General features: G+C 45.2%; 1 protein-coding gene across 2 annotated transcripts in view; it reads right to left on the bottom strand.

Moving 5' to 3' along the window:
* MAMDC2 (MAM domain containing 2) overlaps positions 1-4,636 on the bottom strand; it is a 154,084-nt gene extending 149,448 nt beyond the window's left edge. For both annotated transcript variants that reach the window (XR_001121482.1, XM_004375799.1), the window contains exons 1-2: positions 3,976-4,636; positions 3,537-3,650 (exon numbers count right to left, since the gene is read on the bottom strand). Coding sequence is in view for 1 of the 2 variants with exons in the window: in XM_004375799.1 (XP_004375856.1) it covers positions 3,537-3,650; positions 3,976-4,009 (148 nt within the window). In the remaining variant the exon portion in view is untranslated. The remainder of the gene's footprint in view (positions 1-3,536; positions 3,651-3,975) is intronic.
* Positions 4,637-14,601: the final 9,965 nt, after the last annotated feature.

Below are 14,601 nucleotides of genomic sequence, written 5' to 3'. Positions count from 1 at the left end.
TTTTTTTTTTTTTTGGTGAAAATATACATAGCCAAAGACACACCATTTCAAAAATTTCTACATGTACAATTCAGTGACATCGAGGTTTTTTTTAAAAAAAAATAGGTTAAATGAATGAAAAAAGATTTTGTATAGGATAAAGTAGGCCCCTTCTTTTCTGGATTTAATTCAAACCTAAAATTTAGAAGTGAGTTCAAATCTGAGTCTGACATAATCTCACTTCCCTTGACAAATTAGGGAAAATAATAATGCAAAGAGCATAGAGGAAAAAATGTAACAATGTCAAAAATAATGTATAGTAATTGTTAAATGGGAACCTAATTTGCTATGTAAACTTCCACAGAAAACACAATAAATTATTATTTTTAAAAAAAAAAAGCATAGAGGGAATTCAGGGAAACAGAATAACCATAGGCACAACTAGAAAGTCGGCAAAGCTGGGGTGCGGCACCCTGTTACTGGTCCAAACAACCTTTCCCTGGGGGTACCCTCCACTGTGGTCCACAACCCAAGCCAACCCACTGCCCAGTCAAAATGTACTTATTCTGTGCCTAGTGGAGATAAAGCAGGTTTTAAAAGGCACTTAACAGCCATGAACTAGGGACATTGGAATTGTAATCTGACATGCTTGGAGACCTAATACTCTAAATAAACCAAAGGGATGGACCTCAAATGCAATTTTGGGCAGCTGGGGAGATATTTTGAGATAAGGGGATTTTTGCAACTACTTCCAGATTTGATTCTCCTGTCATGAAATTCTAATCTGCAGCTTCATTTCCCTTCTTAAATTCCTTCACTGGGCATCAGCATTGTTCTCGCCGTCGGAAGTTAACCTACTGACCAAGGACACATAGAAAGTGCCATTTTGTTTTCCAGTACTTGCCAGCAAAAGTATCTGAAACCCACAACTTTCTATGGTGGATCCAACACAAAGAGGTGGACAGAACGAGTTTCAAAGTGTTTCTGAAGCAAGATGAAGTGCATTTGCAGACAGGTTTGTGGACAGCTTGCCAAATTTCAGCCTAGGACAATTTTATTATCTATAATCTACCAACCTAGAACTGGTTTGTATGGAAATGTTTAGTGATGGCTTCTTAGCAGTCCACCGCAGCAGCTGGCACACACCTCCCTCACTGCCCTTCCAGAGTGGACTGTTATATCCAAGTTCCGGCCTTTGAAACCCTAGACCTGAAGACTGAAGACTGTCTTGCAGCACCGACCTGGAGTGCTGCCAGGAGAATGAATTAGCTCCTCACAGTCAAGTCAGTGGCCCTAGCCCTGAGCCACAAAGCAGTGGCTGTTAGAAGTCCAAATGAAAGCAGAAAGGAAAGAACAGTGCCGTCATTGTACTGGTAAACCGTGATCACCTTTTCCTATAAGCATCTTCCTGTTTCCCTGAGAGCACCTGCCGCTCTGGTGCAGAGGTGCCAGCTCAGCAGAGAACACTTCCTGCGGGCCTGAGTGGGCTGTGGCACGCGCATCTACCCACAGGGACCACAGAGTGGTGGTGGGTGCTCAGGGGCCAAGATTCCTGGTTTAAGAGGTAATACTGATTTTCTTTTCTCAGGGCCATGTGAGACTAGCAAGGTGCTCAGGGCACAAAATTTAAGGAGGCATTCACTTTCCTTAGGCTCCTTCACCTCATCTCAGTCCTGCTTACAGCCAACAGCAAAGGTTGTGTGTGTGTGTGTGTGTGTGTGTGTGTGTGTACACGCGCACACGTAACACACAGTATGGAGGACAAGGTGGAATACTAGGTTGGAGGTTCTCAAAGTATGGTCCTTGGGCCAGCAGCACCAGCATCAGCATCCCTTGGGAGCTTGTTAACAATGCAGATTCTCAGGCCCCACTCCAGACCCACTGAATCAGAAACTCCAGGGGTGAGGCCCAGCAATCTGTGTTTTAACAAGCCCACCAGGTGATTCTGATACATCTAAAGTTTGAGAAGCACTATGCTAGAGAATATTGGAGCCCTGGTGGTGCAGTGGTTAAAGCCATTGACTGCTAACTGAAAGGTCAGCAGTTCGTAAACCACCAGTAGCTCTGCAGGAGAAAGATGTGGCAGTCCGCTTCTGTAGAGAGTTACAGCCTTGGGAAACCTGTGGGGTTGCTGTGAGTCAGAATCGACTAGAAGACAGTGGGTTTTGTTTTTAGGTGCTAGAGAATAATGCTCTCAAAAGCCAGTCACATGGTGCATTGTATAACCATCTCTCAAAATGTTTCATACAGGCCCTGACAGGCCAAAGGGTGGGGTGGTGAGATTAAAGAGATTTTCCTGGGGCCATCAGAAAGGTCGAATTTTCTCTGATACAAAATCAGGAGTGCTTTTTCCTGGCCATCTCTAAACAAACTTTAGTAGTCAACAGTTGGCAATTATTGGAGATAAAGATTACTAGCAAGCTGGTTTCCCCCTTTTTCTTCTCTTGATCAGACTGCACAGAGCTGACCACTGAGCAACACTGTCACATGAACCAGTCATTGGAATATTCTAAGACTGAGATTTCTTGCCATAAATGGGGCTAATGTCATCTCCCTTTGTGGGTCAGATTAGCAAATGCATGTGAGCCTCAAACAGAAGCCCCAGCAGAAGAGGCTGTTGGGACAGTTCATACATCCTCACCAGGGGTTCTGGGGCTCCACCCTTCTCCAGGGACCCAGGTTTGATGATTTGGGGGCCTGGTGACAATTAAGTGGGGAAGGGGGTTAGCTGGTGTTGTTTATGGTGAAGTGTTTTTAAAAGGAGGCTATTTTCTAGTCTGAATGGCCTGGGGCAACAGGATTCTAAACGGTGATGGCACAAGGAAGAGAGAAAGGGAAAGAGACAGGATACTCCTGCCTGCTGTTGGGCTCTGCAGGACTGATCTTTTACTATATAAATGAAGGTGAAAGACACTTCTGAAGACCCCACATTTAAACTTTGTCCCCAGAACCCAAACAGTTTGGAATAGTGAGACAATGACCGCCACCCACCAGCAAAGTGACTCAGGCACAAGGTCAAGAACTTGCTTTCCTCTTTTGTCAAGTGCTGGATTATAAATAATCCAAAAGGAGCGTGAGGATGAAATCATGCAGCAAAAACACTGGCAGGCGACCGTGCATGTGAGGTCTTAGCCCTGGGGTCCCAGCACAGGATTATGAAACCACTTCTGCCGAGCTGGAAGAGCACATGTGCCATGCAACCTTGGCAGCTCACAAATGTGTCTACTGAGGACCAGAAAGGGTGATGCCTGCAAAGGGGCACACAGCTGGTGGGTGACAATCATTAGCCGTGCCCCCTTTCTCCCTTCCATGAAGGAGTGCAGGAGTGAAGTGCAAACTCTCAGAGCTTCTACACATGGCCAGGTAGACAAAGGATGCCTCCCCTATCTTCCTTCGGCCATCCCCTGCAGCACACGAGGGAGGATTTGGAGGATCAGTGGTGACTCACACTTTTCCTCCACAGGGGATTTAACTCCCAGATAACATAACCCATGTGGAAACGGCAAGCAGCAAGGAAGAAAAGTTCACTTACGGCCCTCTCCACTGAGCCCCCTTACCTTCCTCATTTAAAATCCATGGCAGGAACGCAAACACCGAGTCAAAGCCGCAAGTGTTCTCCTCAAAGGCGCAGGACCCAGCGGGCAGGTCCAGGGCTCCTGCAAGCTGAAGGGCTGCGGGGCACAAAACAAGTTTCAGTTCGGCTTTGATCCGGGAGTGTTTGCACCAACTCCGGGCGCCCCGGGGGAACTGGTGAAAGTGCAGGAAGGAGTGCGTGAGAGGGTGGGAGTGGGATGCAATACGCTCGCTACCTCGGGCGCTCCCACTGTACAGCCTCAGGCTTGGCTTGGGGAGGGAGGTTAGCGGCTGCGGAGAAGGACCAGGAGGCGCTGGGACGGCCCAGCCCAGGATCGCGAGCCCGGCAGCCGGGACAGGAGGAGCTGGAGCGAGCCTCGAGAGCGCCCCCGAGGGAGGTGGTCACCCGAGTCCAGACCTTACCTTGCCACACCAGGAGGACGCCCCTTAACAGCATGGTCGTGCTTTAGGGAAAACGACCTCAAAGGAGTGCGCTGCTAGCCCGCTGGGATGGGCTCCTCCTGGTGAAACGGAGCGTGGAAGGCGGGGGCGCCCGGGAACCAGGGAGGGAGAAGTTCCAGGCAAAGCGTGCACTTGGAGCTGCCCCACTTTACAACGCGGCTGGAGCTGCGTGGAAAGCTCAAGATTCCTGAATGGAGAGCGCCGCGGCGGCGGCAGCTGCGGCCCAGTCCAATGCCGCCCCAAGTGAAGCCGGCTCGCCGAGCAGCTGGTCCTGGGCGAGAATGGGGCTGGGAAGGGAGGAGAGGACTGCACACTTTTGAAAAGCCAACCCACCGCTGGCTGAGAGAGGAAAGGTCGGGATGCAGCGCCTTCGCTCAGGATTTTAAAGCTTGGGGCCAGACCCTTTGGAAACGCTTGGAAGGGGCAGGCCTTCCAGGAGCCCCTCCGCTGGCCTGGGACTGGAGGCGCCCGCCCCGCCCATCCGCTGTGGGAACCAGCTTATTTCTGGGGACAGCCTCCCGCATCTGGCACGTCAGTCCCTCAGGACTGGCCCTAATTTTAACTTCTTCTACTCAGAATGGAAGAGGATGGAATTCTCCTAGGACAGCCTAGAGGAAAATTTGGAAACTGTTGGATGGAATAAGCTTTATATCTCAGGAGTTTCAGCGTTTATGATCCCATAATGCTAACCCTGAAATACCACCCGCCCCCCTTTTTTTAGCCAGTGGAATGTCTGGCATGCCTGGTGCTCAGCATTCCCAATGTCCGGGGAAACAGGGGCATTCCTCCTCTCCAAAGAGCCATGCTAAATTAGTAGAAGGTTCTATACTGGGAGATGGAAGTGGGGATGGTGATGGTAAGGGAGGGGATTTCTCCTGAGGTACACTTTTGCTACAAATTTGTTTTGAGCACTAAATGAGTCTTCGACTATATTTCTCTTCCTGTAAAGAAAACTTTTTTTCCCTTTAATCCTCTCTATGATTTTGTGTAGGCAATTTTATGCCTAGGGCAGTGATTCTCAAACTTTTAGGGTGTAATTCAGAATTCCCTGGAGGGCTTGTTTAAACACAGATTGCTCCACTCCACTCCAAGAGTTTCTTATTCATTAGGTCTTGGGTGAGGTCTGAGATTCTGTGCATTCCTGACAAGTTTCCAGGTGATATTGCTGGTCTGAAGACTACAATTTGATGACCACTGGCCTAGAAAACTCCTATTCAACTATCAAAGCCCTGCTCACATGCCTTCACTTGGCTTCCAGACTTCTCTCGTTTTTCTTGTCCTTTACTGGCAGCTCCTTCTCAGCCTTCTTTTTGCTTTCTTGTTATCTCTCTGATCCCTTAACTTAGGATACCTCTGAGTTCTGTCCTTGTATCTCCTGTTTCTCTATTCACTCCCTCAGTGATTTCATCCCATCTTATGGTTTTAAATACCATCTATAGGCTGTTGACCCCCAACTTGTATTTCTAGCCTAGACTCCTCACTCCCACTAAACTGCTGTATCTCACTGCCACCTTGACATTTCATTTGGATGCCTAAGAGCTACCTCACACTTAATAAGTCCCAAGATTAGGGCCTCTTATTCCTTCCCAAACCTGCCCCTCCCCTGCATTTCTCCATCTCAGTTAAAGGAATCTTCTCCTCCGGTTGCTCAAGTCAAAACCCTTGAGGTCCTCCTTGACTCCTCTCTCCCTCTCATGGCTTTACCAAATCACGTCAGTTCGAGATTCAAAATATGGCAGGTGCTGACCACGCCCCATATCCACTGTGACCACCCAGATCCAAGCCACCATCGTTATTAGCCTGGGGTCCTGCAGTAGCCTTCTAACCACGGTCTGTCTCCTTGCTTCTTCTGCTTTGCGCATCTCCACTCCATTCTCAACATAGCAGTCAGTGTCGTCCTTTTAATACATAAACTGGACCATGTCACTCTTTGGCTCTAGTCTCCCAACAACTTCCCAAATCAATCAGCAAATTCTCAAGCCTTCACAATGACTTCCCAAAGTCTTCACAATGTATGACAAAGATCCTACAAGATCTGTCCCACTTGCTTATATCTCTGACATCATTCACCTTGCTTGCTTCCCTCCAGCCACATGGATGTTGGCTGGTTCTCAAATACTGTGGCAGCCTTCTCAGAACTTTGCACTGGCTGTTCCCTCTTCTAGAGATGCTCATCCCCAGAGACCCATGTCCTTCAGGTCTTCACTCAGGTGTTACCTTTGGTATTAGAAAATTTGATAGCCTTCTTTCTAATAAGGAAAAAGCCCCGTGGGACCTTTAACATAATGTTGGATGAGTATTCTATGAGCAGTGACTCAAATGATCAAAATTTTGTCTTGTTATTGGTGTGTGTGCATGCATATGCTTTGTCTTCAGTTGCTGTTTTTGTTAGGCGCCATTGAGTCGGTTCTGACTCATAGCGACCCTATGCACAACAGAATGAAACACTGCCTGGTCCTGCACCATCCTCACAATCGCTGTTATGCTTGAGCCCATTGTTGCAGCCACTGTGTCAATCCATCTCATCGAGGGTCTTCCTCTTTTTGCTGACCGTCTACTTTACCAAGCATGATGTGCTTCTCTAGATACTGGTCCCTCCTGATAACATGTCCAAAGTTGTGAGATGTAGTCTCGCCATTCTTGCTTCTAAGGTGCATTCTGGTTGTACTTATTCCAAGACAGATTTGTTCATTCTTTTGGCAGTCCATGGTGTATTTAATATTCTTTGCCAATACCACAATTCAAAGGTTCTTCTTCACTCTTCCTTATTCATTGTCCAGCTTTCTCAGGCATATGAGGCAATTGGAAACACCATGGCTTGGGTCAGGAGCACCTTATTCCTCAAGGTGACATCTTTGTTTTTCAACACTCTAAAGAGGTCTTTTGCAGCAAATTTGCCCAATGCAATGTGTCTTTTGATTTCTTGACTGCTGCTTCTGTGGGTGTTGATTATGGATCCAAGTAAAATGAAATCCTTGACAACTTCAATCTTTTCTCTGTTTATCATCATGTTGCTTATTGGTCCAGTTGTGAGGATTTTTGTTTTCTTGATGTTGAGGTGTAATCAATACTGAAGGCTGTTGTCTTGAATCTTCATTAGTAAGTGCTTCAAGTCCTCTTCACTTTCGGCAAGCATCTTTCAGTTTGTCATACTGTGGGGGCTTGCGTGTTGCTGTGATACTAGAAGCTATGCCACCAGTATTCAAATACCAGCAGGGTCACCCATGGCGGACAGGGTTCAGCTGAGCTTCCAAACTAACACAGACTAGGAAGAAGGACCCAGCAGTCTACTTATGAAAAGAATCAGTCAGTGAAAACTTTGTGAATAGCAGTGGAACATTGGCTGATAATAGGGCCAGAAGATGAGCCCCTCGGGTTGGAAGTCACTCAAAATACAACTGGGGAAGAGCTGCCTCCTCAAAGTAGAGTCGACTTTAACGAAGTGGATGGAGTCAAGCTTTCTGGACCTTCGTTTGCTGATGTGGCATGACTCAAAATGAGAAGAAACAGCTGCAAACATCCATTAATAATCAGAATGTGGAATGTACGAAGTATGAATCTAGGAAAATTGGAAATCGTCAAAAATGAAATGGAAAGCGTAAAGATTGATATCCTAGGCATTAATGAGCTGAAATGAACTGGTATTGGCCATTGTGAATCGGACAATCTTATGGTCCACTATGCCCGGAATGACATCGTGAAGAGGAATGGTGTTGCATTCATCATCAAAAAAAACATTTCAAGATCTATCCTGAAGTACACCGTTGTCAGTGATAGGATAATATCTATATGCCTACAAGGAAGATCAGTTAATACAACTATTATTCAAATTTATGCACCAACCGCTAAGGCCAAAGATGAAGAAATTGAAGATTTTTACCAACTTCTGCAGTCCAAAATTGATGGAACATGCAATCAAGATGCATTGATAATTACTGGTGATTGGAATGCGAAAGTCAGAAACAAAGAAGAAGGATTGGTAGTTGGAAAATATGGCCTTGGTGATAGAAATGATGCTGGAGATCAAATGATAGAATTTTGTAAGACCAATGACTTCTTCATTGCAAATACCTTTTTTCATCAACAATAACAGCGACTATACATGTGGACCTCACCAGATGGAATACACAGGAATTGAATTGACTACATTTGTGGGAAGAGATGATGGAAAAGCTCAATATTATCAGTCAGAACAAGGCCAGGAGCCGACGGCAGAAGAGACCATCAGTTGCTCATATGCAAGTTCAGGTTGAAACTGAGGAAAATTAGAACAAGTCCACAAGAGCCAAAGCGTGACCTTGAGTATATCCCACTTGAATTTAGAGACAAAGAATAGATTTGACACGTTAAACACTAATGACCGAAGACCAGACGAGTTGTGGAATGACATCAAAGACATCATACTTGAAGAAAGCAAGAGGTCATTAAAGAGACAGGAAAGAAAGAGAAGACCAAAGTGCATGTCAGAACAGACTTTGGAAATTGCTCTTGAAAGTAGAGTAGCTATAGCAAAAGGAAGAAATGATGAAGTAAAAGAGCTGGACAGAAGATTTCAAAGTGCAGCTCTAGAAGACAAAGTAAAGTATTACAATGACATATGCAAAGACCTGGAGACAGAAAACCAAAGGGGAAGAACAAGCTCTGCATTTCTCAAGCTGAAAGAACTGAAGAAAAAGTTCAAGCCTTGAGTTGCAATACTGAAGGATTCTACAGGGAAAATATTAAACGACGCAGGAGGCATCAAAAGAAGAAGGGAGAAATACACAGAGTCACTATACCAAAAAGAATTGGTCGACTTTCAACCATTTCAGGAGATTGCATATGATCAGGAACTGATGGTACTGAAGGAAGAAGTACAAGCTGCACTGAAGGCATTGGCAAAAAACAAGGCTCCAAGAACTGAAGGAATACCGATTGGGATGTTTCAACAAAGGGATGCAGCACTGGAAGTGCTCACTCATCTATGCCAAGAAATTTTGAAGACAGCTACCTGGCCAACCGACTGGAAGAGATTCATATTTATGCCTATTCCCAAGAAAAGTGATCTAACTCAATGTGGAAATTATCGAACAATATCATTAATATCACATGGAAGTAAAACTTTGCTGCAGATCATTCAAAAGTGGCTGCAGCAGTATAACAACAGGGAACTCCCAGAAATTCAAGCTGAATTTAGAAGAGGATATGGAACCAGGGATATCAATGCTGATGTCAGATGGATCCTGGCTGAAAGCAGAGAATACTAGAAAGATGTTTAGATCTGTGTAGATCACAACAAATTATGGATAACATTGCAAAAAATAGGAATTCCAGAACACTTAATTGTGCTCATGAGGAACCCGTCCATAGACCAAGGGGATAGTGTGTGGTTCAAAGTCAGTAAAGGTGTGCATCAGGGTTGTATACTTTCACCATACCTATTCAATCTGTCTGCTGAGCAAATAATCGGAGAACTTGGACTATATGAAGAAGAACGTGGCATCAGGATTGGAGGAAGATTCATCAACCTTCGTTATGCAGGATGATACAACCTTGCTTGCTGAAAGTGAAGAGGACTTGAAGCACTTACTTGTCTTAGGTAGTAGCTAATAATAAACAGTATTTATTGTGTTTACTATTATAAATTTTTTTATGTATTATCTCATTTAACCTTTACAAAGACTCTATGGGGTGGGTAGATAGATAGTTACCATAGAGTCGACTCCAACTCACGGTGACCATATATAACAGAACAAAACGTTGCCTGATCCTGCATCATCCTTGTGATCACTGGCATGTTGAGTCCATCCCCGTGGCTATTGTGCCAGTCTATCTCACCGAGGGTCTTCCTCACCCTTGCTGGCCCTCTACTTAACCAAACATGACGTTCTCCTCCGGCAGTTGATCCCTCCTAATGACATGCCCAAAGCAAACAAGTCAGAATATGTACTATTGTAATCCATAAAGTTTTCATTGCCTAATTTTCAGAAGTAGATCATCAGGCCTTTCCTCTTATATGACAAGAGAGATAGGATACTGTACTTGTTCAGAAAATTGTTGTTGTTATTAGGTGCCATTGAGTTGGTTACAACTCATAGGAATATCATGTATAACAGAATGCAACATTGCCCAGTCCTATGCCATCCTCACAATAGTGGGTATGTTTGAGCCCGTTGTTGCAGCCACTGTGTCAATCCATCATGTTGAGGGTCTTCCTCTTTTTTCACTTACCTTCTACTTTACTAAGCATGATGTCCTTCTCCAGGGATTGGACCCTCCTGATAAAACGAAGACCAAAGAAGAATTGATGTATTTGAATTATGGTATTGGCAAAGAATATTGAATACTGTATACCATAGACTGCCAGAAGAATAAACAAATCTGTCTTGGAAGTTGAGAAAATAGATCTTTGGAAAATTGTAGAAAGAGGAAAGGCCTGGTGATCTACATCTGAAAATCAACCAGTAAAAACCCTATGGATCACAATGCTCCAATCTGCCATCCATCATGGGGATGGTGCAGGACTGGGCAGCATTTCAGACCTGAAGGGGCCAACAGCTGAAGGCTATTTGATGCCAGCACTCCCAGCAGCTGGGGCAAGCCCTTCCTTGAAGGGGGATCTGAAAGGCATATCAGTACTCACCACAGACATTTTGCAGAGAAGGAAAAAGATATTGCACGTGGACTAAGGTGGTGGGGGGAGGTGAGGAGACATTGAGGAGAGATTCCAAAGAATCTAGAAATCATGCATGTCAACTCACTTCCTTCAGGTCACTCATCATGGAGCCCCCATGATGTGGCACTGTCTCCTCACTTGGGAAAACGGGATCAAGTCCCAGAGTAGAAAGTTCTGGAACTCTGTTCTCCAACATTCAGCTTCATCAAAGGATCAAGTAACACCGGATTATAGAAAACACTCAATAACTGTTTGGAATTGTAGGGTATTATTGTGGTTTGAATGGTGGCCCCCAAAATGATATGTCCTGTGAGTGTGACCTTATTTGGAAAAAGTCTTTGCATATGTAATTAAGTTAAGGATCTTGAGAGAGAGTCATCGTAAATTACTTGGGTGGGCTCTAAATCCAGTGACAAGTGTCCTTTTAGGAGACGAAAGAGAAGACACAAAGGAGAAGGTCATGTGAAAACAGGCAGAGATTGGAGTGAGGCAGCCACAAGCCAAAGAACACCTGAAGCCACCAGAAGCTGGATGAGGCAAGGAAGGATTGTCCCTAGAGCCTTCAGAGGGAGCGCGGCCCTGTCGACACCTTGGCTTTGGACTTGTAGCTTCCAGAGCAGAATAGATTTCTGTTGTTTTAAACCACCCAGACTGTGGTAATTCGTTATGACCGTTGTGGGAAACGAATCCAGGTATTGTTATGCCCTAAGCAAACCTGTGCCAGGCACTTTACCTGCATTGTCTCATTTAATCTACACAACGTCCCTGTAAGGGAATATAACCATTGTCTCCATTTTACAGCCTAGGAAACAGGCCGAGAGAGGTCAATTAACTTGGTTAAGGCCTTCCGTCTAGCGAGTATGGAGCCAGGATTTGACTGCAGGCATCAGACTATCCGGACCATACACTTCACTACCTCTTAAAGCTTCTTCTTTACAAAGGTCTGTCTCTCCTTACAGAAGCCCTGGTGGCACAGTGGTTAAGCACTTGGCTGCTAACTGAAAAGTAGCTGTTTGAACTCACAGCCACTCCACGGGAGAAGGATGTGGCAGTCAGCTTCCGTAAAGAGTATAGCTTTGGAAACCCTACGGGGCAGTTCTGCTCTTGTCCTATAGGGTCGCTATAAATCAGAATCAACTCTAGCAATGGGTTTTTGGCTTAGGTCTCTCCTTACAAAAGCTGCACACCAGATGCAGGAAAGACAACTTTCAGTCTCTGTCATTATCCACGTGAGGTTCACCTCTCACAGCCTGGCCCCACCTCACTGCCCTGTGTTGCTCCACCCCTTCTCCCCTTGGGGCCTTCTGCTTTTCTTTGCACCCTTCAGCCCAGAGATCTCCAGATTCTTGCTTCTAACTTGCTGGGTAAAACAGAGGAAGGCGAAACACTGGTCCTCCCAGCAGGAACACAAATCACCCTTTATCTGATTTCTTTTCTCATAGCTGAGAGACGCATCTGTGGGAGGAAATAAAGGACTAAGTGTTTATGGTTGCACCTTTGCATGCCTGGTTGATGCCAGGGCAAACACAAGGGTGTCTTCACCACCCACTTCCCCTTGTCTGCTCTCTGCTTTCTTGCCATGCTCGTGTAATGTCATGGAATGGTAAGCTCAGCAAACATTTCCTGAGCACCTACTATGTGGACTGTGTGGGAATCCAGGGGTGAACAAGACACGTTCTCTACCTCAGGCAGGCAACAGACCTGTGAAAAGACAATTTCAATAAAATATGCTGATGAGATAGAACAAGGGCTGTAAAAAATTCCAGGGGCCAGGGAGGTAACATAAATGAATGAAGTGAGCTGGCATCAGGGAGGCAATAGGGAGTGATGGGGACTGTGGCAAACATAAGGGAGCAAGCCTAACTAAAGGGCACCACGGGAACCAGCTCCAGGTGTGCTAGCCTCAGTGAAGATGGGCCCAGCACTGCCCAATATGCCCATTTTTCAAGAGAAGCCCAATATCCAGATCTTTATGTAATAGCTTCTGATTTTCAAATGCAACCAGTGAATTAAACAGAACTTGTTTTAATCCCCATGGAGATAGAACAAAATATGTCCAAAGACTAAATTCCATTCTTGAGATGGAACCACGGGCATGAAGAATAGGATGCCTTAGAAGAGGTAGCCAGGCACATGGGACCAGTCCCATTTTATAAAAGGGAAAACTGAGGTGGAAAGAGTCTAAATGACTTTTCACCAAGGTCCCACGTCTATAAGTGGCAGGAATAGGATGAATAACCATTAGTCAACCTCTTGTTAGCCAGTATTTGGGAATGGGGATAGGACTTTGTACATGCTAAAAAAAAAAAAAAGACCCCAAACCCAAACCAATTGCTGTCAAGTTAATTTTGACTCATGGCGCCCCCTTGTGTTGCAGAGTAGAACTGCACTCCATAGGATTTTCAAGGCTGTGACCTTTCAGATGCAGATCATCGGCCTTTCTTCCAAGGCACCTCTGGGTGGCCTCAAACTTCCAACCTTTCCGTTAGCAGTCACGTGCTTAACTTTGCACCATCCAGGGACTCCTCTGTATACTCTAGGTCCTATACAAATATAAAGTCGTTAATAACAGCATCAATAATATCCTTTACAGCAATTACACTTCGTTGTTAGCTGCTTTCACGTCAGCCTCCAACTCATGGTGACCCCATGAGTCACAGAGTAGAACTGCTCAGTAGGGCTTTCTAGGCTATAACCTTTACAGATGCAGATCACCAGGCCTTTTCTTCCATGGAGCCACTGGATGGGTTTGAACTGCCACCTTTGTGCCACCCGGGCTGCCTTAATTACACTTTACTTGCATTCTATTATCTATTATGTATTTTAAAAAAAGGTTGATTTATGTCTACTTTTTCTCTCTTGCTTCCTGGGTCTCCTCTGATCTGTCTAAGGCCTTGTCTTTGCTGGAGATTTTTATCTTTCTCTCGACCTCTCTTCGTCTGTCTCTCTCTCTGTGTCACTTCGCATCTCTCTCTGGGCCTCTTGGATGATCCACTCTGTCTGGTGACTCATTCTGCCTCTGACTGTCACTCAGTGTTTTGCTCTGCCTTGCTTTCCTGCTGTCTCTCCACTTTCTCCATCCGCACACCCCCAGCATGCTCCCACTCATTACATGCTATCAGGTTGAGAGTGAGCTGATAAAATAATTCCAGGCCCCATGCCTTGTCCAGCCAGTGACGTTTGCTGCATTCCAGCAGGAGGTATCTGCAGGCTCTGCCCCGAGGCTGCCGATGTCCCTTGTTTACTGTCCAGTAAAGTCTGCCTTTGACCCCCAGGGGACAGTGCTGTGCCCTCCGAAGATCTGAATCATCTCTGTGAGGGACTGAGGCCCGAGATTAACCAGTTTTTACAAATCTCCTTTTGTTACAAAATTTATAGCCCCCACTGTTAAAATTGCCACACTTAAATGACCTTAATCAATAAAGTCGACACTTCTTTTACAGTGAGCATTTAAAAGGAAATAGATACTTACTTAAATAGATGCTTTCTCTCCACTATTAATCTTTTCTTTATCAGCTTACCCTGAATCCTAGCTTGGAGTCAGACACCCTTCAGGATGGTTTGAATGAAACCTCCTGATTTATTTTTTAAATCAAAGTTCCCCGGGCTGGCTCATCACAGTGATAATACTACCACCTTTTGTTGAGTGTTTGTGATGTGCCAGGTGGTTTTATGACCAATTTATGGAGGAAGAAACTCAGGCTCAGAGAGTTTAAGTGACTTGCCCAGGGGCACAGAGCCAGGATATGAGCCCGACTCTCACTAATGCCAAAGCCGTTTTGTTTTGCTTTTTAATCTTTTTTCTTTTCTTTATTGTTGTAGTTTAAGTGAAAGTTTACATTTCAAGTTAGTCTCTCATACAAAAATTTATACATACATTGTTATGTGACCCTAATTGCTCTCCCTATACTGTGACAGCACACTCCTCCTTT

This window comes from Trichechus manatus, unplaced genomic scaffold (genome assembly GCF_000243295.1).
Source record: "Trichechus manatus latirostris isolate Lorelei unplaced genomic scaffold, TriManLat1.0 scaffold00038, whole genome shotgun sequence".
NCBI classification, from domain to species: domain Eukaryota; kingdom Metazoa; phylum Chordata; class Mammalia; order Sirenia; family Trichechidae; genus Trichechus; species Trichechus manatus.
The sequence above is the reverse complement of the archived record's forward strand: the minus strand, read 5'-3'. Positions and strand labels throughout refer to the sequence as shown.